This window comes from Caloenas nicobarica, chromosome 11, assembly GCF_036013445.1.
Source record: "Caloenas nicobarica isolate bCalNic1 chromosome 11, bCalNic1.hap1, whole genome shotgun sequence".
Taxonomy (NCBI): domain Eukaryota; kingdom Metazoa; phylum Chordata; class Aves; order Columbiformes; family Columbidae; genus Caloenas; species Caloenas nicobarica.
This window is the reverse complement of record NC_088255.1, coordinates 4,365,253-4,390,175: the sequence shown is the minus strand read 5'-3', so window position 1 is coordinate 4,390,175 and position 24,923 is coordinate 4,365,253. Positions and strand designations below refer to the sequence as shown.

At 35.3% G+C, this 24,923-nt stretch overlaps 2 protein-coding genes across 3 annotated transcripts in view; one reads left to right on the top strand and one right to left on the bottom strand.

The window, feature by feature from the left end:
* The window catches only part of CENPP (centromere protein P), a 149,153-nt gene that overhangs the window by 61,039 nt on the left and 63,191 nt on the right, over positions 1-24,923 (bottom strand). The gene's annotated exons all lie outside the window — the stretch shown is intronic.
* On the top strand, positions 7,954-24,638 carry ASPN (asporin). The gene is made up of 9 exons (XM_065642448.1): positions 7,954-8,243; positions 12,761-12,806; positions 13,721-13,988; positions 15,822-15,934; positions 18,058-18,271; positions 18,640-18,750; positions 21,111-21,204; positions 22,122-22,260; positions 23,443-24,638. Exons 3-9 carry the CDS (start codon positions 13,745-13,747, stop codon positions 23,638-23,640), a joined length of 1,113 nt encoding a protein of 370 aa, XP_065498520.1. The 5' UTR covers positions 7,954-8,243; positions 12,761-12,806; positions 13,721-13,744; the 3' UTR covers positions 23,641-24,638.

Here is a 24,923-nt window from a genome sequence, read left to right as displayed (position 1 = left end):
TAGCTGTTTGCTTTTCTGATTAATGCTAAATGCCAATGATATTCTTGCCTCATGCTTCAAATCCAGAGCTACGAGTACGCCAGCTGTAATGGACACAAACAGTCTCTATAGTCTCTACAAGTGAACAAATTCTCAAGGGTTGAGTGAATTCCCCAAAACAATATTCTTCCAGTCTGTTTGAGCCATCCTGACTCCATTCATTAAATGGATTTTTTTCAAGGATTTAAAAATTAAATTAAAGCATTAGCAGTTGCATTATTTAAAATGTTCATATTAAAAAACATTTACCTTATAATTTCTTCTTTAATAGTCTGTTATGTAAGGAATTTCCTGCAGCTGCTGAGTAAATGATTACTGTAGTTTGGTAGAATTTCCATTTCTTTTGTGTTTCTTTCTTTATATAGGATACAGATCTCCCCATAGTTATTGAATGCAATCATTTGTGTAATTAATAGCTTCCAATAGAGGCTGTTATTTATATTAACATAGCTTTGATAAACTGAGCTATTAAGACCAGCTAATGCACTGTTTTCTACAAAGTACTTTGAAGCAGTTCTGTTAAATCAGAGAAAAGAACCTTCATTCCAAGTGTGCCGCATTACAAGTATATACACAGAAAACTGCAGTATTACTAAAACAAATCTATGTTTCTCTGTGGGAACTTTTCATACGATAGCAATTCCTAGGGAAAATATATAAAAGCTGACTTATTTTTTCCACAAGACAGATATTTTTCTCAAAGGAGTAATACTGAACACAGCTGTGGAAATATTACATATTCAACAACACTATCAACAAAGACAAGAATCTTCTAAATGAATTATGTAATGGTATTTTTAAAGGATTAAAAACCAGGAAAAAGGATTAAAATTGACTTCATTTTTTTCGCAGCAATTTCTCCAAAATCCTGAAAGTTGTCTATGCCATTACATTTTATCCTCTGTCCACATGTATTCTATTCCTTAAATAGCTTCATAATTAGGGAATGACTGTCCTTGTGAATATTTCACAGTTCCTATTCCCTTTTGAACGACAATTCTTTATAAACATATGGTTTCCTTTCTTCTAATGGAAGATGGTTCTGAACTTCTTCAGTAAAACATATTCACTACTAATCTTCCAGGCAAAACTCTCTTCCCATTTTTTTTCCAGCACAGCTTGGCTTTCACAACAAAGAACTCAGGAAGCAAGACTTTTCCTCTTTCAATTAGACCAATTACATTTTGGGTCTACATAAAACATAAAAATCTACTATACTTTCTTGTACATTTCCACAGCTGAACTATAAATGTTTCATGAAGTATTTCCTTTTGGTTTGAACATGCCACCCACTCATTTCTTTTGTGTTAACTTAGTTTTTGCATTGGAAAATGCAAAATAATTATTCTCTTTCTTTCTTAAAATCATAGAATCGTTTAGGACCTTTAAGATGACCTTTAAGATCAAGTCCAACTGTTAACCTAGCACTACCACGTCCACCACTAAACCGTGTCCCCAAGCACCACATCTATATGTCTTTTAAATACCTCCAAGGCTGGTGACTCAATCACTGCACTGGGCAGCCTATTCCAGTGCTTGATAACCCTTTCAATAAATACATTATTCCCAATATTCTCCCTTGGCACAACTTGAGGCTGTTTCCTCTCGTCCTATCACTTGTTCCTTGGGAGCAGAACCTGACCCCCCCTGGCTCCAAGCTCCTTTCAGGCAGTTCAGAGATCAGAAGGTCTCCCCTCAGCTCCTGTTCTCCAGGCTGAACCCCCCAGCTCCATCAGCCGCTCCCATCACACTTGTGCTCCAGCCCCTCACCAGCTCCGTTCCCTTCTCTCAACTCGCTCTACCACCTCAAGGGCCCAAAGCTGACCCCAGGATTTGAGGTCTGGCCTCACCTCACTTGTGACAATCTGCCAACTGGACCTAACTCCATTCACCACAACTCTTTGGGCCTTGCCATCCAACCCGTATTTTTACTCAGTGAAGAGTATTTGCTTTTATGTGAGGAGATATTAATATTTTACAAATATATATAAATTATAATAACCATGAAACAAAAGTATAGTCACAGTACAAATAATATGCTGACAAATTCCCAAAGCTGTAGTTTGCCTTTTTAACAAAATAAAAGTTATATGCTGGCAAGTAAGCTTACTTGCTGAAGTCAAAGCTACTTCGTACTGTTGCGGGCAAGCCAAATGGAAATTACCCTTTGTGGAATATAAACATTCAAGAAAAAAATAATAGTCTCTGCTTTACAAATTGTTCTACAAAAAAGATCTCATTTTCCATACCACAAGTTAATATGCAATTTTGACATATGCTTTCTTTCAATTTACATAAGCATTTCCACTGAGTGGTAAAAGTAACTTCTATCATCCAGTGAATTTGTACTTATGATAAAAAGCTGTGCAAAACTGTCCAGGGAACCAAACGTCTAAACTAATTCATTCCCGTATTTCCAAATGTCTTTGAAAACAGCATATTAGGATATCTGTCTGACAATTCTAACTTCTCTGCTAGTTCATACATGGTCTTGTAGCTCAGTTTAGAAGTTTTTGTCTTCCCATTCCTTTTTTTTTTTCCTTTTGTCAACTCTGCTGTATCACCTACCACACTACGTGGCTGAGACAGAGCTCACACCTGGATTCAACCAGCCATGGGCCTTCGCTGCTAAATCAAAGTAACCGTGTTTGTTCAAGGCTGTAGCAGATCCAGCTTTTTGAACACCACAGACCCACAGAGCCAATAATGCCAAGAATGTGTTTGTTACTTAATACACAGAAGTTTTATTTTTTAACACGCAAGCACAACTAGTGCGAGCAGCTGCAGAACCTCAACATATTTTCATTGGTGAAAACAAAAGACTTAATAGCATAGTTAATAGATCTGTTATGGTATATCAAATATTGCAGGTTTTCTCTTATTTACATTTAATTTCTATATTTGCTCCTTTTCTTCTTGTACATACTTGTGATTTCCCCCATAGGGGAAATCAGGAAAGAATTAATGTTAAAAATCAACAAACAACTTCATGATATGTAAGTAATTAAAGTGAATTTAATTCTCTTTTTTAAAGTGCCAACTTGGAAAAACCATACATTACATAATACTTATGATTAATAATAGCATAATTATGAAAAAATAATATTAAAACCATAACAGCAGTGGTTAACTACAATTAAAGCAGACTTTTTCAGAAGTCTCCTAATGTATTTAGTGTTAGACCCAACACTGCACGACAAAGTTACTGCTGTTGTGTTGATGAGACACGAGTGAGACCCCCCTAGAAAGTTCCCAGGAACAAAATACACATCTGAGAACAGAGGCTAAGTTAATTAATATGGTAGGGAAACAACTTCTTTACTGACATAATATCCTTCTTTTTATTAGTAATGTTTCTGAAAGCTTTCATTTTGACCGTTCTGAAGGAGCTGTGTGTTTCAAACTTGCAAACAAATTTAGTTTGGAGATCTTCCTAGAAATATTGTTACTTTTTCCATCTACAAAACAGTATATGCTCAAAGCACATGCAAACATTTACAGACTCATGTCCTTCATTAGACATAGAAGTGCAAACTGTAGTCAATTACTATGTTAGAAATGTGATATTTATTGCTTCAATTTCTAAAAGTCAAACTGAGTCAAAGTCATCTTCTTTTGAATCTTTGAATTTCTAATGTGATATAAATTACTTTAGTTGATAAATTACAGAAAACTATAATACCAAATTAAATTAAATTACATTATCTTTGCAGTCTAACATACTTTGAATACTTTATTGCATTTTTTCTAGAATAGAAAGGACTGGATGGCCATGTTTCTTTTTTCTTAAAACTACCAACTCAATGGAAATTGATGACAGCTACCACTTTAAATGTTGCCTTTATGTTTTGAACAATACGAATCCAGCAAAAGGTTGTGTGTAAGAAAACTTATTCACTTACACTTCCAAATTATTCATACCATTTGTTAAAACAAAGGGAAAAATGGGGAGGGGGGGGAAATCAGCACTTATAGGTGATCAGGTTTTATTTTTTTTTCAGTTGTTAAACTTTGGCAGAGTAAACGCTTGATGCTCTATGAGGAAATGTTGCGCTCAGTCCAGCTTGTATTCTGAAACAGAAAATTTTCCTTTAGAGCTTATTATCGGAATGATTCAGTAGTTTGGCACTGCTTGCAGAGCTTTTCGTTTTAACTACTGTTTGATTTTCCATGAAAGAATGTCTGGTGTTTCCAATGTCTGTAAGGCAGATAAATATCCATATTCCATAAAAATGCCATGTAACATTATCCAAACTTGTAAGCAGCATCAAAAGCAAGGCTAACAATTGACATGTACAAAAACCAAAACTATTTCAAGACCTTCATTCATCACGCAGGTTATTTTTCAGGCAGAGCAGTTTCCTGATTGAGTTAAGTGCACAAACATTTACAGGCCCAAGGAGATGAGCGTCAAGGTGCGAATAAGTCAGCTGGGGGTTTCTTAAACTGCCATTCCCACTCAGAGAAATTTGTATTCATCAGTAGCCTAAGACAGAACAAAGTTAACTTATTCTCCTAAGGCAACAAAAACTATCTGCAAAGGTGAAAAATAAGATCTGTCTCTTCGGGTTATTATTTTGCCTCTCCAATGCCATCTTATTGCATGCGTAAAACACTTGATAAGCCTGACAATCACATGGATGCATGTACATACACACTTGACTTTATAGCTCTTTTTGTACATGATTTCTTAATATAAAAAGCACAGCTTGCTCTTCATACTGCAAGCTATGAATTGCCCTTCAATATTGACATGCTGCTAAGAAACACCAGGGACTAAAGACTTCGCAAAATGAAACACTATCTTTTGTTGCAGTTTCTAAGTCTGTTGCCAAAAAGATGCAAAAAAAGTACGCATCCATTAACAAGTGAAAGATTATTCATGCATGATAATAAATAATTATTATTTTCTATATTTACATCTAAATACTGAAGAATCAAGATGAACTACAGAAGCTGAAGAACAGTTTTTCTATACTCAGCTAGCTTTAATGGTGGAGTTCAACTTGAGAAGAGCCAAAACTTAGCTAAAACCAAAATATGCGACTGCACTCCACATGGACTGGTTGCGAGCATGAAAGGAATATGTCATGTTATTAAAATGTGATGGGCAGTCTCCAAGACAGATTTGTGCAGTGGATGTTAGATTCATCACTTATGTAAACCACATTTATAAACAGTCCTAGAAAATGAAAAAGTACTTAGTTTGCCTTACAATAACAAACATACACAAGATCAGCTTAAGAAAAAGAGACTGCAATATAAGCATTAGCCACGTACGCCCGCATATGCTCGCTTGCTCAGACATATAAAGTAATATTATACAAATACATTAATTTTCAATAAAGAAATCCAGATAGCATTTTATATTACTGATGTGATAATGTTAAATTTAAACACCATCCGAATTTTTTTTTATTTGCATATTTCACCATAGTCAAAGACAATATTCTGAACCACAACATGCTGGATATACTCCTATCGTTTGCCTCAGACATTAATCTCCATTACTCATAAAAGTTACGTATATATTTTAAGGCAAGATAGAATTCTAATTTTCAACTGATTCTTTCATTGGTGGAAATAAAAGTCACTGAAAAGGTCTGAATAAACAGTCTGGCCTCATATAATCTTTTAGTTATTTAAACATGAAATATGTCATAGGAAAATATACATACATTTGCTTGCAAAGAAAAACAAAATCTCACTATTAATGAAACTGCAGAAGCAATAAGAGATCATTTTTTATTTTAATAGCATCTTCAACCACATAATCTCCAATCAATTGGCTTTATAACATAGCCAAGAAAGCAGCATTTCATGCTACCTCAAAAGGCTGCAGCTCCAGCCTTTGAACGGCTGCTACAGGTTCTACGTAAGTACATTGTAGCCTTACCCTAAAAAGCGAGAGGAACATTGACCCAAGTCCCCAGCACCAATTCACTCGTTTGCACACTCCAAATCTCATTCAGAACTCCACAGCTGCCCTGCTGTGCTGGCTCATGCAATGACTTTGGTTAAAGTTAAAGTATACTAGAAACAGTGGTCCTGGAGAGGAATTCTGCAACAGTAGCTCGTTTTTAGTAAATTGCTGCAAGTGTTTAACAGAACAGACTTACAAACTAGATTGAGAACAACTGGTCTATTTTAGTTTTTAGTATTGCTATCAACAGCTAACATCAAAACTTCAGAATCTGGTAGTCAAGAGACCTGAAAAGTCATTCCTGGGTATTTTAGTTTAGAATGCACCTATATTCACAATTAAAATACTAAATTTGTTTCTTGGATACTGAACAGTGTCATTAGAAGAACAGCATGGTAATGTAAGCAATATTTACTTCTACCATATTGATACTATACGTTGTACAAAATATATGGATAATCCATTATAAGACAGTGACACTTTTCCCCAGATACTACCATTCTATATGTCAGCTTCATTATGTAGTATGGCTATGATAAATTTTATATACACAGGCATTTGTTCCTACCACCAGAATCAACTAAAATAGAAACTAATTATTAAAAAAAAATTATCCAAAATTGAGATGTTGGCTAAATAGCAGGATCAAGGAGCACTACTGCAAAACTAGGATCAGCTGAAATTGCTGATTCAACACTTCACTACTGAAAGGACAAGTGAAAAAGAAACAAGTACATTTATATCACAACCCTCAAGCCCCACTCTCTTCTATTATAGAGCCAAGAAAGTGTTGGAGTTTTTTTTCAAATAGCAATGTAATACAAATTTGCTCAAGTAAATGCATCCAAACCAAACTATTCAAAACATAGAGGACTGTTTGCTTAGGAAGCTTTGGTTTCTAAATGTAGGCAAGAGAATGCAGATATATGCAATTTGATATTTCAAAAAACTTTAAGACCATCCTTCAGATGGTGTGGTAATGGGATTGCTTTTGAAACTGTAATTTCATTCCCTGAGAAAAGTGATAGGGAGAATCTTTTTCATCATTCATCTGCACTACTGGAACTGGAACACAGGCAAAAACAATGCAGCAGGTAACATAAGCCTTATCTTGTTCGATATGATAGCACTGAAGCTTTAATTTTTGGCACAGTACCTCCTTCCTTAAAAAGTAACAGTAGATGAAATAACCGTCATTTTGCAAACAGCACCACATTACACGTATATTAACAAAAAAAAGAAAAAGAAAAAAAAAAACGGGGGGTGGAAGAAAAAAAAAAGAATTGCCAGTCTACTCTTCTGCAGCAAGATCAGACTCTTAACAGAGAAAGGAGCCAATTAAGGAACAGATGAAGTCAGATGTGTGTGGAATTGAATAGACAAAAGTATTGTAAATGTAAAGACACGAACTGTTACATCAAAACTTTTGCTTTAGTTAAACTGAATTTGTCCTACATTTCTGAAGTGCACATAAACAGGCAGCCTACTCAAGGTAAATAAAGGATAACCCAGTTTCTAAATATTGTGATGTGCATGTCAGTACAAACAATGTAACTCAGTGCAAATTCTCAAATACTTCTGCTGTCTCTATTTTAAATAAAAGATATACTTAATTCCTCATACACAGAAGAAATAAACTATATTGACTAATAAAATCTGATCTACATTTTACATTCTTGAACCATCTTCCTCAGCCAGCTAGTTGCCTACTGAAAGCAAGAGGTACTATTTATACATAACTACACAATAAAGTCCTAATTTTATAACTTCAGAAAAGTTTGGCAACTATAAACTATTGGTTTACTCTGCCACTGACTAAGATTTTGTACTTTTATGCAAGTCGCACTTTTTAAAGAATAAGCCTGATTCCTTAGCATGAATGACCTGAAATGGACCTCACTGTACTTCCAATGGCCTGATGTCAACTGTTATTAAACTACAGGTTTTACAGAGTCTTCCACTAGATGTCTAGAGTTAAGCCAGAAGTTTTGGCTGTAATACAGGCAGTGATGAAAAACATATGAGTGGTAACAAGTCGTCTTAATATCATTCTTCAGTACTAAGATGGGCTAATCTGAAGCAGCACTTTACTCTGGTATCACCCAGGGTGCCAGGAGGATCAAGAAGTTTGGAAGTGGATTTTTTCTTTATATTTACTTTCCATTTCACAGAACTCAGCCTAACTTCCTTTTTCTCTATTTTTTTTAATATGAAATAACTGGACATAAAGATCTCAGGTGGATTATCACAGTGCTTCCGGAAGAAATATCAAACTTGCAAGGTATGTCCAGTTTGAATGTCTATTCTATATAAATAACAATAAAGATTTAAGCAACAGGTTGTCAGTCACTATGTGCAGATTAATAATGTCAGGTAATCTAGAGTTGGAAGTACCACTTTTTTATAGAACAATTGAAAATTTATTTTGCAGCTGAAATAATTCAGTATTTACATCTGAGCTGCAAAGCAAAAAAAGCTACGGTGAATTATTTAGCTATTAAAGACTTGTCCAGAAGACTTAACCAATTGACAATGAAAAGTTTTTCCTCTGCTATTACAATCTACGAAAATCTATCCTACAATTATAGCAGTTCTTATAGTTACAACTCAGTGTTCATTTTCTGTAATTTGGTACTCAAGTTTAGTTTCTGTTTTGTTTTGTTTTTAAGTAGATATCAGCAAAGTAATTCAAAACAAGACACGAAAGAGTGAACTGTAGATGAGCTACAATCTAAATGTGCTCATAGATCATATTCAGTAACACGAGAGTCAAGCAATTTTCCATAAAAAGTAAATACTCTCTAAACATAACTTATTTTGTAAACATGCTATTCATTATTATGCTACATAACTTCAATATTGGACTATTTCTCAAGACAGAATCACTTCTTCAGTAATCTTACCAGACGAAAAATTTCCTCCTGTTTAAGTAAATTAGCAGAGTGGACAAAGAGTTAAACATAAACTCCTTTTATTTCTGGAATGGGACAATGACTAATAGAACGAGAACTATTTTTAAATATAGCTTTCAAAACAGCTATGGTCTTGCCTTTCTTTGGACAAAATCTGTGCACAGTGCAAAGATTTGTGTTATTAATGAACACAGGATTTTTACTTGCTTCTGCAAAGACCACCACTGTGTTATTTAAACATTTCCTTTCCAGAAACAATGTCATAGGAAATTCATCTCCGTACACCGGTAACAGAAGCAATTTCTAAACATAATTTAGAGTCTTTTTAAGTCTTAAAGCTTTACCTATTAACTCCTTCAGTGTCATAACTGGTAAGACAACAAAGACCACATGCTGCAGGACTAGCATGCAGCTGCCAAGGAATCCAGACTTACTCTTTTTTGCTTTTGTTTGTTGTTGTTTCTGCACACATCCCTAACAACATCATTTCCATCCTGACAGAAAGTGTTTTTCTTCCCATAATTCCTGTTCAGAGTTTTCATGTCTCAGAAATATTGCACACTTACATGGGAATTCCCACACAATCTCCAAAGAGTTTTAATCATATTACCATACTGTGACACCACCTGCATTTAATTAGTTATAAATGGTAAATATTATCCTAAACTAACAGCATAAAAAGTTCCTATCTTCCACATTCTGGTTTTGATATGTGTTTTGGTAAAGATCATCACAGTAGTGAGGATAAGTATGTCCCAAACAATTAGTACAGTGATTTTAGGACTGTAAAACACTTCAGGAAAGGAAGTCAGCCTTACAGCATCTCTGCATGTAAAGTGTACACATTCAAGTACCTCACTTTGGGGTGGCTGGTGTTCCAGTGAAAAGTGCCATTTGGAAGCTTTTTGTACTGAATGAAAAGTAGGATTGCTACAAAGAATGCTTAATGAAGAGGTATGTGAGCCCTCCTTAAATTTGCTGCACTCTCTCAAACTCATCTTCAATGTTCCAGTCTGTAAAGAAGAGAATGGCCAAGGCCAGACTTTGTCCAAGCAACAATCAGCTGCTCAGGGCATTATTGAACAAAACACCTGAGCCCATCTAACAATTCACCTGTGTCAAGAATGGCTGTCCCACCTCTTCTCCTTCCCTCTCTTTCTATTTAACATTCTGACCCCCTAAACCAGGCTGTCCCACCCGTTCCTTTCTGCTGGCTCTGATATTCAGATGATTCAGTTTGTTTGCCCGGAAAGAACGTGTTGGGTTTTTTTCTTGCTCACAGTGGTTTTATGCTGGTTTACTGAGTTCAGTCAGCTCAGCGAACAGCCTGTATGAGAGAAGTGCAAGAACTCTGAAAGAACAGGGAGCAGAACCAGCCTCAAGGGGCAGCAGTGGAACATTAGCACAGCTGTATTGATGAACTGTCCTTTCTGAAACAATTATTTCACAACATTCTCATGATAAATTAAAGTATCTCCAGAAAGTTCTCTAGGATCTTAGATGTTAGTCTTTCATTTTCTTTTAGTTCTCCTACTCTTGAAGCTTTAACATGCAGGAAATTTGTTTAAGTTCTTTGAGATGAGCTGCAGAATCAGAGAATTTCTACAGAGACATATCAACATCAATTTACTGGGAAACTCAAATCCTCAGCTGGGGAAAAAAGAAAAAAAAAAAGCGCTCCATAAAATCCAGTTCTTTGGAATCCATTCTTTGGCAGTTCTTTGGCCAACGCAAACCTGGAGCCAAATTGATTACTACCCCTAACTAGAAAGCTAATTAGCAATAAGGATTTCCTAATGGCAAAATGGGAAGGTGAAGCAAGGGCTCTTCCTCTTTCCTCACACAACTCAGGCTTCCTTCTGTAAAGGGACTTGTTTTTAAGAGATTTAACTCACAGGACTAATATATGTCATCAATGACATATTGAACGCTACTTTTCTGGAACTGTTTATGAACAACACGTTTTTCAAGAGTTCAAAATGGCCATTATTGCAATCACAGCCTCAACCATTTCATCGTTTTAAACCATAATTAGTTTTATTAATATCTGAAAGGAAATATGCAATCCATTTGCTACAGGAGCAAGAGTGGAAACAGATTTTTAAGTTGTTTCATAAGACAACTCTCTAGCACCAGATCCAGAATAGCATGTCGGGAACACTAATGAAATATCATCTTTTAGATACAGTCAAACTATACATTCAGTACATATCACAAATGAAGTCAGCAGGGACTTAGAAACTAGATGTACCAAGACATGATACGTGCTACGATGCTTGATATCCTACATGCAGAAATTGTACAGCGACACTGAATAAAGCGCAGAGCCTTTTGTCACTTAATACCTAAGCGGCCAGGGGAAGAAGACCAGCCCAAGCGCCCATCTGTGAAACCCAACCTTGTTCAAGAATAAGGAGAACTGAGAAGTCCAAAAGGCTTCAAACTCTTCATCTCCTAATTAACGGTATGATTAAAGTACTGAACATATTGACTGTTTCGCTGAAGCTTCAATACAAGTTTGAAAGGGCCAAATATTCCAAAGGTGTATAGCCAGATATAACCACAATTCTCCCCAAACAAACAAATGTAGGTTCCACGTCTTGTTCCCAGCACTGTTTATATTCAAAGACTCTTTCAAGAAAACACATTGTATAGGATTGCAAGTACAACTACAAAATTCTTTCTAGGAGCATTGAAAGACAACACTATCTTGCACACAAATGAAAATATACAGGAGAAACATATGTGAAGATTCATTTAAGAGATTGTGAAACCAGTAGAAGATACACGCGCTACACAAATGAGCATGCAACTATAAGATTACAATAAATATTAGACTTGTAGTTATATGCTGCATACCTGCAAGATACCAAGTACACTGTGCTGCTGTTCTCAGACATATTTGGGGGGAAGGAGTCACTGCATTCTTTTGAAAAGGGTGGTTTTATGTAACCGCAACACTGTTGGCTTTTTTCTTTTTATACACCCTGAAACAGTTAGAGTAGTAGAAATGTATGCAATGTGCAGCATTTAAATGCTGTTAAGAACCATATATGAGAAACATCAAGATGACCTTGTACAAAAAAACCCGATACAAACAAAAACTCAGAATTTTGAACATGTCAGGTCAACACCCTTGTACAAACCAGTGCACTCTTTTTCCTGTGGTTGAGAGCCAATGACAAAATGCCTACATAAAGACATTTTTCAGCTATAAACAGATTGTCAAGCATTCAATTAGGCGATCAAACAAGAATTGACATCCGTTTAGTACTTCCCTAGAGAGGTCTATAATAGTCTAAATAGAAACATTTTTATAAACAGGATATGGATAATAAAATGTACAGCAGCCCCGCTTGGTTTGAGCATTGTGCTGTAGGATCCAAATGACTTTGGGCTTCAGAGGGGAACAATGTGGAGCTGAGGACTGAATTTACAGTCTTTTCTCACAGAGTTGCAATACACCATGTGGCAATTCTTACTATCTCTGGTTTACCTGGCATCTAGTTTTACAGGAGTGTTTGGTCAATAAAATCATCTTTAGAATAAAAACAGAGTATGTAGAAAATGCCTAAGGGTTTTGACCTGTGGATCATCATTATTCAGGTAACACAGTACATTGCAGGACTGGACTCCTGGTTTTCCCAGTCAGGTGTCACTAAGAGAAATCTGGTAAAATTAGAACTCAGAGAAGCTGAATGAAATTGAATTAAGAGCTGTAATGAGACAGAATCTGCCATATTTTTCTAAAGACAAATCTACTTTCTAAGTCCTTCATAACTTGTGCATTCTTCGCAGTAACATCAGAAAAAAATAATTGTAGCTGACATGGGTTTTTTCTGCTTTAAAGGTACCCTAACTGATCCCAAACCTTTCTGTCTTCCAGACTGAAGGACCTTGGATTACACAGGACAGATACTTTCAGGTTACAGGTAATCCAGAAAGCTGTTGGATTTTATGGCATTAAATTCAAGCACAGCTCATTTTGAGCTCCTTTCAGCTGGCTGCCCAACTCCCATGTACAGGCCCTAGGACAGCAAAGCTAGGTTGAAAAAAAAAAAAAGTTTCTTGAATAAATATGTGCATAGAAGTATCAGCTTCTGGCTTTTTTCTGGATGTAATTTAAGTTACTGATTTCAAATGACATGGATTCATAACCTGCAAGCCCTTGTCAGAGAAAAGAGCCCTCATCAAATAAAAGTCATACACAAATGTGCTTGCGTGAAAATACAGAGATGAACTTCTGTCAACAGCAATAATATACAAATGACTGGAATTTGGGAAAAGGTGTTATCAGGACTGAAAACTTTTTTTTTCCAGACTCTATAATTAAAGTGTTTAATTAGTAGTGGCTAGGGAGTAGAATCACAAGTGCTTAGGAAGTATCCTAATGAGTTAATTTTATGTACTGCTAATCAAGTATTGCCCAATTTTCTAGGTAGAAGCAACACACAGGTTCAGGTATACCATTAAAATATTTTTTCCTTAAGAAGGAATAAAATAAAAGCAATTCAAAGTTCTGGTAAAATTTGCTATAAAAATTACACTTCAAAGCCTGAAGCAAATGATGACACTATTCTTTAAACTCAACTAAAAAACTTAGATATGGCTTTAATATTGAATGTATTCATATTTTTATAGCTTTTATTATAATAATATAAACATTATAGTCCAAATAATGTTTTTATTTTTCATCCCTAAGATACTAATTAAACTTTAATATTCATAACAGACCATTTTTCAGGACCACTGACTGTAGCAGTGAGTTAAGTAAATAGTTCAATGCTTTTATTTGCTGTTCACTGACTCTCATTCTTGGTTTGGCTGGTTTACTTTCTTCTTCAAGATTGGCTATCCTGATTAAGAAGACATGAAAGAATACACACTCCTCCTCTTCTTGGCTCTGTGCTCTGCCAAACCTCTCATTGGTCCTTCATATTTTACACTAAAGAATATGATGCTCCAAGATATGGAAGAAGATGATGATGATGACGACGACAATTCTCTGTTTCCAACTACTGAACCAATTATGCCACTAAATCCTTTTGATCTATTCCCAACATGCCCCTTTGGATGTCAGTGCTACGTGAGAGTCGTCCATTGCTCTGACCTAGGTAAGAACGAACTCATGTATCTGTTCTCCACTGGACTCTCCTTTGGATGAGTTGCCTTTTGAAAGATGAATTCTACAGTTCCATAAACTGCACATTCACATCTTCCTATACTCATCATTTTCAAAGGGATCTTAAATATTTTCAATTAGGTTTGCAAACCATATCTAATTTGTGTCCAGCACTTTTTACAACATAAATGTTTTCCCAGTTTATGTGCATCAGTTTAGAAAATTAATAAACTGTTATAGCCACTTCCCATTAGCAATGACTTCTATGATAACAGCACAGAACGGAAAAGCATTTAGAATATGTAACAAATAACTTTAGAACTATTTAACTGAATAGTTTATGCACTGAGAACAACCATAGAATGCAAAAATGCTTATATTTACATTTTAGATTACACTGTCTCCTGTTTCATTTACTTCCATGAAGTTATATCCAGAGAAGCACCAAAGTTTGGTGTATTTTCTGTTTGCATTAGACAAGCTATTAGTTCCCTCTCTTAAAAAAGACTATGACTAAAGTATTTCGCTCACAGCTACAAAGCAACAGGTCAAATGACAAGAAAATATAACAAAGGAAAAAGAGGCCACAAATAAACCACAAGGAAGTTTAACACCAGAGCATAAATGGGGTACAAATAATGTGCTCAGCTTAACAGCCATTAAAGTAAGCATCACTGGTACTATTTTAACCAAAGGCAAATCTGCTGCTGTCACTCTTGCAGATACATCCTAGTCCCTAGATATGAATTCATTATTAATTGTGTCAATTTGAATTAGGGTTCTTGAAGTTTTCCCACGATTTAAGGTAATTAAAGGACTATGCTCCTGCTACTAGCACAGTGACAATGACATTTGTTCTCATCACAGCTCTGCCACCACCCTAAACTTAATCCTAGACTCTTCACGTCTTAGAAACATTGAGTCAATACATAACTTGTTGAGTTTTAAAAAAATGTACCATTATTAAGGAATCAGAATAAACTTTTGCTGATAGCAAGCTGTGTTTATTGCACCTGGTTTAGAGATTGCAAATCCCTTTACTTGAGTTTAAACATAGAAAAAAAACCCCTAATAGTAGACTTCATCTTTAAATAACTGTAACCTATTAATTATGGAATAATTGTTAATAATCTGGACCAGCACTTAATGTTTGATGCATCAGGATTTCCACTCAAAAGAAAGTTACTATACCCTTCTAGTCTCTTCTGCTGATTCAGGATCTCAGATGGCATGAACTGAGGTGTTTGTAACTGAGCAACGAACTGGACTGGGGGATTTATACAACTGGTAATTCACTACTGGCAGCTGGAGGAGCATGTTTTGCCCGCTTTTCCCAAGAATACGTTTCTCAGCCCTGAGGTTAACCGTACGGCTGTATAACCAATCGTGCCAGTACAACGGATAGGGCAAGGAGAGTTCAAGCACTGAGAAGAAATCCCCTCAAGCCATTGCAGAGCCCTGTTCCTCAGCACAGAAACACAGCCCCGCTTGCTCCAGGGAGTTTCCCTGTAGGACAACCTGTGCGCTGAGGCTGCTCATTTCACAGCTGCAAGGAACCTGCGATCAGCAGCCCATTCATGCTTTTCACGGGCAGTGGCAGCAGCAGCTCCTCCTGACACTATCCACATGCTTCTGTCATACATTCTTACAGAATTAGTTCCTCTCATTATAGAATACTCCCTTCTATCCTTTGCTTTATGTCTGGTTGTATTTTCTTTCCAATCAATCCTCAACCACCTTACTGTGTTTTGTTGTTTAGTAGTTAATTTTTTCAGACTTACATACAAAGACATAATGTTTCTGTTTATGTCACACACTTGAATAGGTTTGACATCAATACCTCGCTACATTCCACCAGATACTCGTATGATTGACCTTCAAAACAACAAAATTAAAGAGGTCAAGGAAAAAGATCTCCAAGGACTCACATCGCTTTATGTAAGCTTGCTATTTTTCAAGTTGAAAATCTTATTTAGCGATCTGAAATACTTTGATACTTTATGAATAATAGTTTTCTTCTCCAGTAGTATCCAAAAAACCACAGTCTAACACCTGCATATTTGACTGCTCCCACACGGTAAAAAGCAAATTTCTTTGACCTGTAAGAACTACACTACTTTCTACAACATTCAGAAAATATACCATATGTATCTTGCCAAAAAGATCCTCAAGATTTATTCAGTCCTTAGCACACACAGAAACACTCCCTACATTTTAAAGGCTTCAAGACAAGTGTTCCTTTTTTATCTGCTTAACTGTAAAAGAGCAGAAAGAACTTAAGCTCACAGGAAAACCAGAATTATATTTTCTGAGGGTATTTTCGAAAGCATACTGCATACAACTAACACATACACCACTGAAATTAATGCTACAAATCTAACTGACCTGAAAAGACAACAGACCAGCACTGAATTACTGAAAAAGTCAGGTGCTTCATTACACGCTTAACTATGCACATAGAGTCAGGCTTTAAAGTAAGCATCACTGGCAATTGATAAACCTAGCTATTTACAATAATCCCTTTCTATAACAAGTCTAAGAGGCCTGGAAAGGTGATTAAATCTGTTTAGGAATACTTATTTCCATAAAATATCACTCTAGATCCAGTACCAACTAATACTGACAATTTAAAACTTTCATTGTAAAAATGACAAGCCTGTTCCAAAAGTTATAGCAGATTAACAACATTCTATTGCACATTAGAAACACATGAAACACACATTAAACTGACTTAAACCAAATCCTTTTCAGTCATATTTGATTTCTGAGCAAGAAATGAAAATTTACCAGATCTAAGTGTTTATGAATGAACTTGGTAATTATTATGGGTTAAGCTAGCTTAGAAAAAACAGGAACCATCTAATTCCTTGTTTGCAACAAAGTGCTTCCAGTTCCCCTTCAGTGTCTCATGTCTGAGCACAGAATGGTCTTACCAGCAAGTGCATGGTAAACACACCAACTATGGTTTGTATTCAGTGTAAAAGATCTTATAGAAACCAACCTCCAAGGACCGAGAAAGTCACTGGAACACATCAGCAATCACCGCATTATATATCAGAGTCACTACTTAGTTATGCGATAACTGAAAACTCTGAGCTGTTTTGATTTTTCTCATCAGTTAATTTGTGGCAAGGCCTAACAGCATTTCTACTGAAAGCAAAGTTTACTTTGTACAACTTGTCTGAGTACTCGTCTGCTTAGCAAAGGCACAGATGGCAACTTGGATTAAGAAGGAGTATTTCCTGTTTATTTCCTTAAGCTATCCCCATTTTTTTCTGGGGAAAAAAGGATTAATTCTGTTTTGCTCTGCTTTTTTTCTTCACAATGCCAGAGAGCAAACAACTTACCAAGAGACCAAAGAATTTTAAAAAAGAACAAAAAGAGTCTAAATATGGAAATGCAGAGATGTGATTTGACATGTAAAATAATTTCAAATAACTCGTATTTTGTAGCAACTCATTATAAGTCCTCTGATAACACATAGTAACCAAGGACAAAAAACTGTCCCAAAAAGGGACTAGTGTACTGTACAGTCAAGAGAGACACTTAAATCAAAGGAGCTGAAAAATTATGGCAAATAAGATACAAATTCATGTGCATATATCAGTTGTATACAGACATTACCTTTTAAGAAATGCAGATTAAAAGCCTGACTTCTATTTTGCAGCATTATGCTGAAATAAAAGATTAATTTTGGAGTTTTGAGAAATTGTCTGCATTAAGGAACAACAACAATAAAAAAAGAGTACAACTGCCATACAATCCCACAAAATATATTAAGAGAAACATATCGTTTTGCTAATTCTTCCCATTATCATTAGCACCTCATCAGCTCTGACTAGTTTTTCTCTACCTTCTATTATAGTTGATGCTCCAGCTGTCAGGCTCTTTTTAGCTTTTCACAATCAAGTAAAATGCCCAGAGTTTTGTATGATGGAAAATTAAGATATTTTAAATACTTCATTGTTAAATTATATATCAAATTAATGACTTAACATTCATAATCATAACATTCTTGTATAGAGAAATTTTCTTTGTATTGTTCTTCCCATATCTCATAGGCACTGGCTTTGAACAACAACAAAATAACCAAGATCCATCCAAAAGCCTTTCAATCAACGCAGAAGCTACGACGACTGTATCTGTCCCATAACCAGCTAACTGAGATTCCAACAAATCTACCAAAAACTTTAGCAGAGCTCAGAATTCATGCTAATAAGGTTAAGAAAATCCACAAGGAGGTATTTAAAGGAATGAAGTCTCTACATGTTTTAGGTAAGTCCGATTAAGCAGAAAAGAAAATGTCTTTATCAAAAATTTAACATACTGTATACAATTTTCATTCAAACATTTCCCCAATGTGCAATTTGCTCTTAAAGAGATAACCACGCTGTGGAAACCACCTTTCACAATGTAATTTCTATGGGAGGTTGCTACGTAAATCAAGTTTCTGGTAACCCTGCAAGCCAAGTTAGACAGCCTTTATTCTCTGAAAGCTGTGACTTTCCCCCCTCAGAATAGGCAATCAAAGCTAAACATTAATTAATGCTTAGAACATCAGAAGTAATAAATAAAATTAAATCAGCTGTTTATAACTTAGTCTAACACACACAAAATTCCTATACTTTTTTTCCCTTGGACAGAAATGAGTGCAAATCCTCTTGACAATGATGGAATAGAGCCAGGGGCTTTTGAAGGAGTAAATATCTATCATATAAGAATTGCAGAAGCTAAATTAACTTCAATTCCTAAAGGTATGCTTTGTTTTATCTTTTCTATTTTACCTATACCAGTATACTCGTAAATCAAATGCTTTAACATCTATATGATTACTAAAATGTTCATTAATTCTATTTTGTCTTGTTTATTACTACCAATCCACCTCCTAAGTTATTTTTCTTTTTGTACTTTGTATCCAGTTCTACACATCAGAAGCATGTGTGTGCACAGGCTCACTCTCCAGCCCCCCCTCCTGCCCTCTCCCTGTCAGGCACAGGCCGCTCATCTCTTAGTCATCCAGAGACTCTTCTCAGGAGCAACAATGGGAAAAAATAAGATATCACTTCATATATTTCACATCAGCCTCCCAAAAATCCTTACAAAGAAAGGATAAACTCCCTGATATTTCGTCTGAGTCACAAGGCATACAGAACTCCCACTTCCTTTATGCATTTAAAATGAAACCCTCAAATGTCTAACTTCAATTTGAAATGTTTCAAGCGATTCTGGAGCTCAAATATGCTCTGCAATATAACCATCTTAACGTAAACCCCAATACAGCGTCTTATACATCTTTTGATGGGGTTCTGCTAAGTGAAATTTAACATTAACATTATAATTAAATTCAACATTATATATTACAAAAGCAAATCACTCCTTTATATAAAATGATTTATTTATGATTTGGAGGTAGCAATAAATTAAAGCACTAACTTCATAAATCACTGACCTCCACACACAAAAAAGTAGTGTGAAGGAACTTGGTACAACACTCTACCTGCATTTTCTGTAGGTCAACATAGTATTTAACCAAATTCTCATTATTTTCAACTGCTGAAAACTACTAGCTAAGAAAAAAGGGAGGAAACAAAGCATAATGCAGTATGTTACTCATTAATTTACAGGGAAACGAAATGTTGGTCCCTATTTCTTTCCGGATCATTCAGATAAATAGCTTGAGTTTTATCCAATTTTATATCTTCTTGTAGACAGATACATATGCAAAAGCATGTCTGTGGAAGAGAACACTAAAAAAAACCCCACCAACAAACAAAACCAAGTCACCCCAATTGTTCAGGTAATTTTGAGATCAGAAACTCTCTGGCTGCCTATGATAACACTCCCCAACATACAAACACACAAAAGACACTCTTCTACATTCTTCTAGCATCATCATAATACCATCTCCTGTCACCTAGAACAAAAAAATGTACATAAAATGATTCAGATTTTATAGCACATCGTCCAATATGTGGTGTCAAATACATAAACAAATCTTAAACAAACAGAATTTCATGGTGAACACATTTCTACACAAATGGAAATGAAGTTTGTAGGTCCTTATATCTGCAAATGTTATAATGGCACAAAAAGGTTAAAAAAAATGTAACTTACAAACTGTACTTAAAATCTAAACCGGACAGCTGGGTAGTCATCCCTCTTCATACTGTAACTCAAACATAAGCAGCACCCCAAAGAATTTTAAATTGGAATGTAAATGGGAAAAAAGCCCAACCAAACACAGACCAAAGCATGCCAGCTGGCAGAGACAGACTGCAAAGCATCCCCCTTTCCTTCAGGACTGTAATGCTACCACAAATATCAATGGGAACGGGAGCCGTGCTCCCCTAGGCCGTATCAGTCACACAAAGATGTGGTTTGTCTTGCTTGGTGTCAAGGTGCCATCTAGACAGAAGCCGGGAAAACTGAACACAAGATCAGCAAACAGAAATTCTAACTTGCAACTGTCTTCCTCTACCCTCACTAAAAGGACACTGTAAACCAGATTCTCCACCTCCTGGTCCGTTCACTGACAGTTCTGAATTGGGACTATTTGGTACCACACCAGAAAACATTCTGTATTTGCATGGGAAAGGGCGTACCAAACATCTCATTGTGCTCAGGGAGTTCTGAAAGCTCTCCTCCCAGATCACACCTTACGAGCTGTAATAGCGTAACTGTTACATTGTGTGGAAGAAAATACAGATCTACAAAAAACTGTCACGGGTTCCACAGGAGTTGGATTTTGAATACCAACTGTAAGATAAATTGCACATAACAGACAATTTACATCTTCAACCAGTCAAACAAAATTACATGAAAGCCATTATAAAGAAAGCTAGCAAAACTATACCAAATTTTGGAACTCTGAAATAGTAACATTAGCATATGCACTCCTTAATTTTTTTAAAAATTACTCTTTAATTTTTTTTTTTGAGTAACATAATTGTATCTAACACCCATTTATTTGATGCAGACACCCCCTTCCCCCACACCTCAAGATTCTTCACCCAATCATAAACACGAAGGAAAGAAGCTGTTTGGAACATCATAAATATTCCAAGAAAAATAAGTTGACTTATTTTTCTGATACTGTGCATTTGTTTTTCATCAGATTTGCCCTCCAGTCTACTAGAACTTCACTTAGATGACAACAAGATCACAGCAATTGAAGTTGAAGATTTTAACCGGTATAAAGACCTTCAAAGGTAAAATTCCCATGCAGAATACTTTTATTTGACTAAAGGTCATACCTGGTAGGATGTCCTATATAACATAATAATAAGAATTGCTGTAACTAAGAAAAAAACCCCCAAAACACAAAAAAACCACCACACCCAAAACAAACATTAGCCTTGTTATTATATGTCCTGCCTACAGTTCACAATAGAAGTGGATGTTAAGAATAGCATCTGATTACAAAATGTAATCATCATAAATTCCTACCTCATGGCACCTGGGTGTTGTGTAATATAGCACGGCTTTTATGTAATATCTCTTAATGTGCTAGTAGTAATATACCTCAATTACGCTGGAGTTTTACAGCAAAAAATCTAACTAAGGTCTCGATTAAGGAAAATGTGAAAGTAGTAAAGACGGTAGCCCTGCTTATTTCTAAAATACAAAGCTTTCGACTAAACTATAAATATATATGTAACTGCCTCTTCACAAGACTTGCTCCTCTTTGGCTATTTATTAGAACATCACATCTTATTACTGTGAGCATACTTTGTAGATAGACTACTTGATAAAAGGGCATCATTTATGTTACAAGCACATTTGTTGACATTCGTCATTTTAACTCTTGCCACTGAAAGGAGAAAAACTGCATGCAAACTGGGCAATTGCTCTCACCAGGCTGGCTGCTGTTCTTTAAACTGAGATTACATTAAGAAGAAAAAATACTTGTTTGCTCAGTTTTTTTGTTTGGTTGGTGTTTTGTTTGTTGTTTGTTTTTTTTTTGGGGGGGGGTGGTGGTTTTCTATCAGAGGTAAGATTTCATCATCTTTCCCCATTTCTTCTTTTCCCTATATCTACTCTTGTGTATTTGAATCTCTAAAAAAAGAAAAGTATTGTTGTGAATCTCAATTAATCTTTAATTAAATGTTCCTTTTTCTATTTCTAGGCTAGGCCTTGGGAATAATAAAATCAAAGATGTGGAAAATGGGAGTTTTGCCAACATACCAAGTATACGTGAAATCCATCTTGAAAAAAATAAGCTCAAGAAAGTTCCTCCTGGATTACCCGAACTGAAATATCTGCAGGTCGTATATTAAACTTAATAGATAGCTCCGGTAGTTATGAGTTGTTTGACTTTCACACTGCCATACTGATTAGGACATAATTAAAAAGCATAACTAACTGAGATGGCTCTCATACTAGGAAAACCTGAAATCATATATGTACCCAAAGAAATAAACAAGATTGAACAGCAGGAACACTTCTTAGAAAAAAAAAAAATGACAACATGCTACATCCAGAAAATGTCATCAGAACGTTCATTACAGATTTATTATCGTTTCCATATTAGCAAGCTAGAGGAGAAATTTTTCCATTTCCACACTGAAAAGCCTTAAATCCAAAGAAAATTATGCGACTGAAGTGGTAAGATTTTAAATATTGTATTTTGAACTCAATAAATTCTGCAATAAAATGCTTTCAAAACACATTTATTTCCTGAATTCTGGAGTAGCAATTAAAATCAAGTATGTCTTATAAGATGACCTTAGGATACAGAGCAGAGCAAAGCTTGGGGAAACATGAGGAAATGCAGAGATGACAGAGCACAGCATAAGCTATTTGGCTAAAGCTTTTACCTCTGAATTTCATTTCTTTCCATTTCTCATTTCACTCCTAATTAAAGTCTTTTGAGAGACAGATAGATAAACAGATTAAAAAAATGAACTTACAATGTAACGTAAAATCAGATGTACAAAAGAATGCTGTTGTCAAGGTACATCATTTTACTTAAATTCTACACTCTACTATCACAAACCCCTCCTTTTTATTAATATAAGCTACATCACCATTAGACTTGTTCCTATAACCATACCAACAAATCTAATACGAACTTTTCTAGAGACTGCTTTTTAAAATTTATGAAATCACTGAAAATTTGCATTATGGGAGAATATAATATTGCATTATAATTCTTAATGTAAGAAATATAAAACTGCATTTTAGGAGAATGCTTCATGTGAACAGAGTCAAATTATTCTGACAACTCGCTGATAAAACGTCATCTAACTTCTTTTCGTGGGAGAGATGGTTTCAGGAGGGAGACATTTTTTAAAAAGTTAACAGAAATTTTTAATTCCTGTTACTATTAAGGTCTGTATCCAACTGATCTTATAGCAAACCTCACTTATCTATATGTCAATGAATGTTTAGATATTTTTTCCATTTACATACTAACTATTACATTTTACTTTTTCTTATTGCTGCAGGTAGTCTTCCTTCATTCTAATCATATTGCAAAGCTGGGAGTGAATGATTTCTGTCCAACAGGAAGAAGAAAGAAGAAAGCATTATACAGCGGCATAAGCCTCTTCAATAATCCTGTAAAGTACTGGGAGGTTGAGCCTTCAACTTTCCGTTGCATTTTAGCCAGAAACAGCGTGCAACTTGGAAATTTCCTCAAGTGATACCAAAGTTGGTCATTTCAAAAAGCAACTTTTCCAAATCAGTTCTACAATACTTGAAATTTGCAGAAAAATGGCAATTTTACACTATTTAACCAGTTTACAAAGTATTTACTATTTCAGAGATAATTAATTAGAAACAAAATGTTAGTAGGATCCCTTGTATTATTTGACAATGTTCAAGCTACATTTGAATAATTTAAACAAAAGCCTTTATGGGAGGACTCTTAGAAGTGGAACTGGAAACTGTATTTGATGTTTCCTACTATAGATGTTTAATTCTTTACTTAAATCACCTAGTTTTGATAAATTCTTCCTTTCAAATAAATTCTAAAAATCAAGTGGAAGTGACTTTTTCCACAGTAAGGGCCTTTTCCTCTGCCAAAAAGTGTTGTAAGAAAAGTTGAAAAAAAAAATCGGACTTCAAGAACGACTTCCAGCAAAGATGCAATAAAAAGGTAGGGGATTGTAAGGTCTTTTGTCTCCGTACTGGAATATGTTTTGATAATCTATTAAGTGAGATAAAGGTGGTTTTCATATCAAGAACTAACATGCAAAAAAACTTTAAAAGTTTCTGGTATTTTTTCTTGGAACTTAAAGAGGGAAACATCCTCCGGTGTTTTGCTATCAATATAATTTGATGCACTTTGAACACGAAAAGGTAGGATTCAAGATTTATCATATGCTTCAAGCTTAATAGGAATGATTATTAAACTCCCTTTAGGCCAGCAGAAACATTTTATCTATTACAATTGTAATCATGTTTTTCATTTAATTTTTTCCTCTTTTATATTTTTACATCACACGGGTTAAGAATCCCTCATTAATGTAAGTACGTTAAGCCTGCTGAATGCAAGCAGATCGCTGGAACTCGGCTGCCCTGACTTCTTACGCAGGTCAGCACACACAATTCTCAATACTGACAGTACTGTAGAAAATGGATATTTTATGTATCTATTTAGTGTATATTTGCTATTGGGATTCAAAATAAATTAAATAAACTGAAAGAATACTTGCATTTGTGTACTTGATTACATGACAGGTCATGTCAAAACATTCAGAGACTATAAGCAAACACCTTTCTGACTCTTCTCTAGATATTCTCTCTATTCTACCTTTTTCCAAATCTACATGCCTTGTGGATCATTTATCGCTGCTGTTCTTCACAATGTTAAAAATTCAATGCTTTATTTGAAGCAGCTACAGGAAATGACACAGACTAGTAATAGAAAAAAATACTACATAGAAACCAAGCAATTCACAATCTCTCAGCCTTTCTACCACCT

Bases quoted from the DNA above. Each gene is read 5' to 3' on its own strand.
- ASPN (XM_065642448.1), top strand. From the start codon at position 13,745: ATGAAAGAATACACACTCCTCCTCTTCTTGGCTCTGTGCTCTGCCAAA. The intron at 13,989-15,821 runs GTAAGAACGAAC...ACACTTGAATAG, and splicing joins CGTCCATTGCTCTGACCTAG to GTTTGACATCAATACCTCGC. The intron at 22,261-23,442 runs GTCGTATATTAA...TTATTGCTGCAG, and splicing joins CCGAACTGAAATATCTGCAG to GTAGTCTTCCTTCATTCTAA.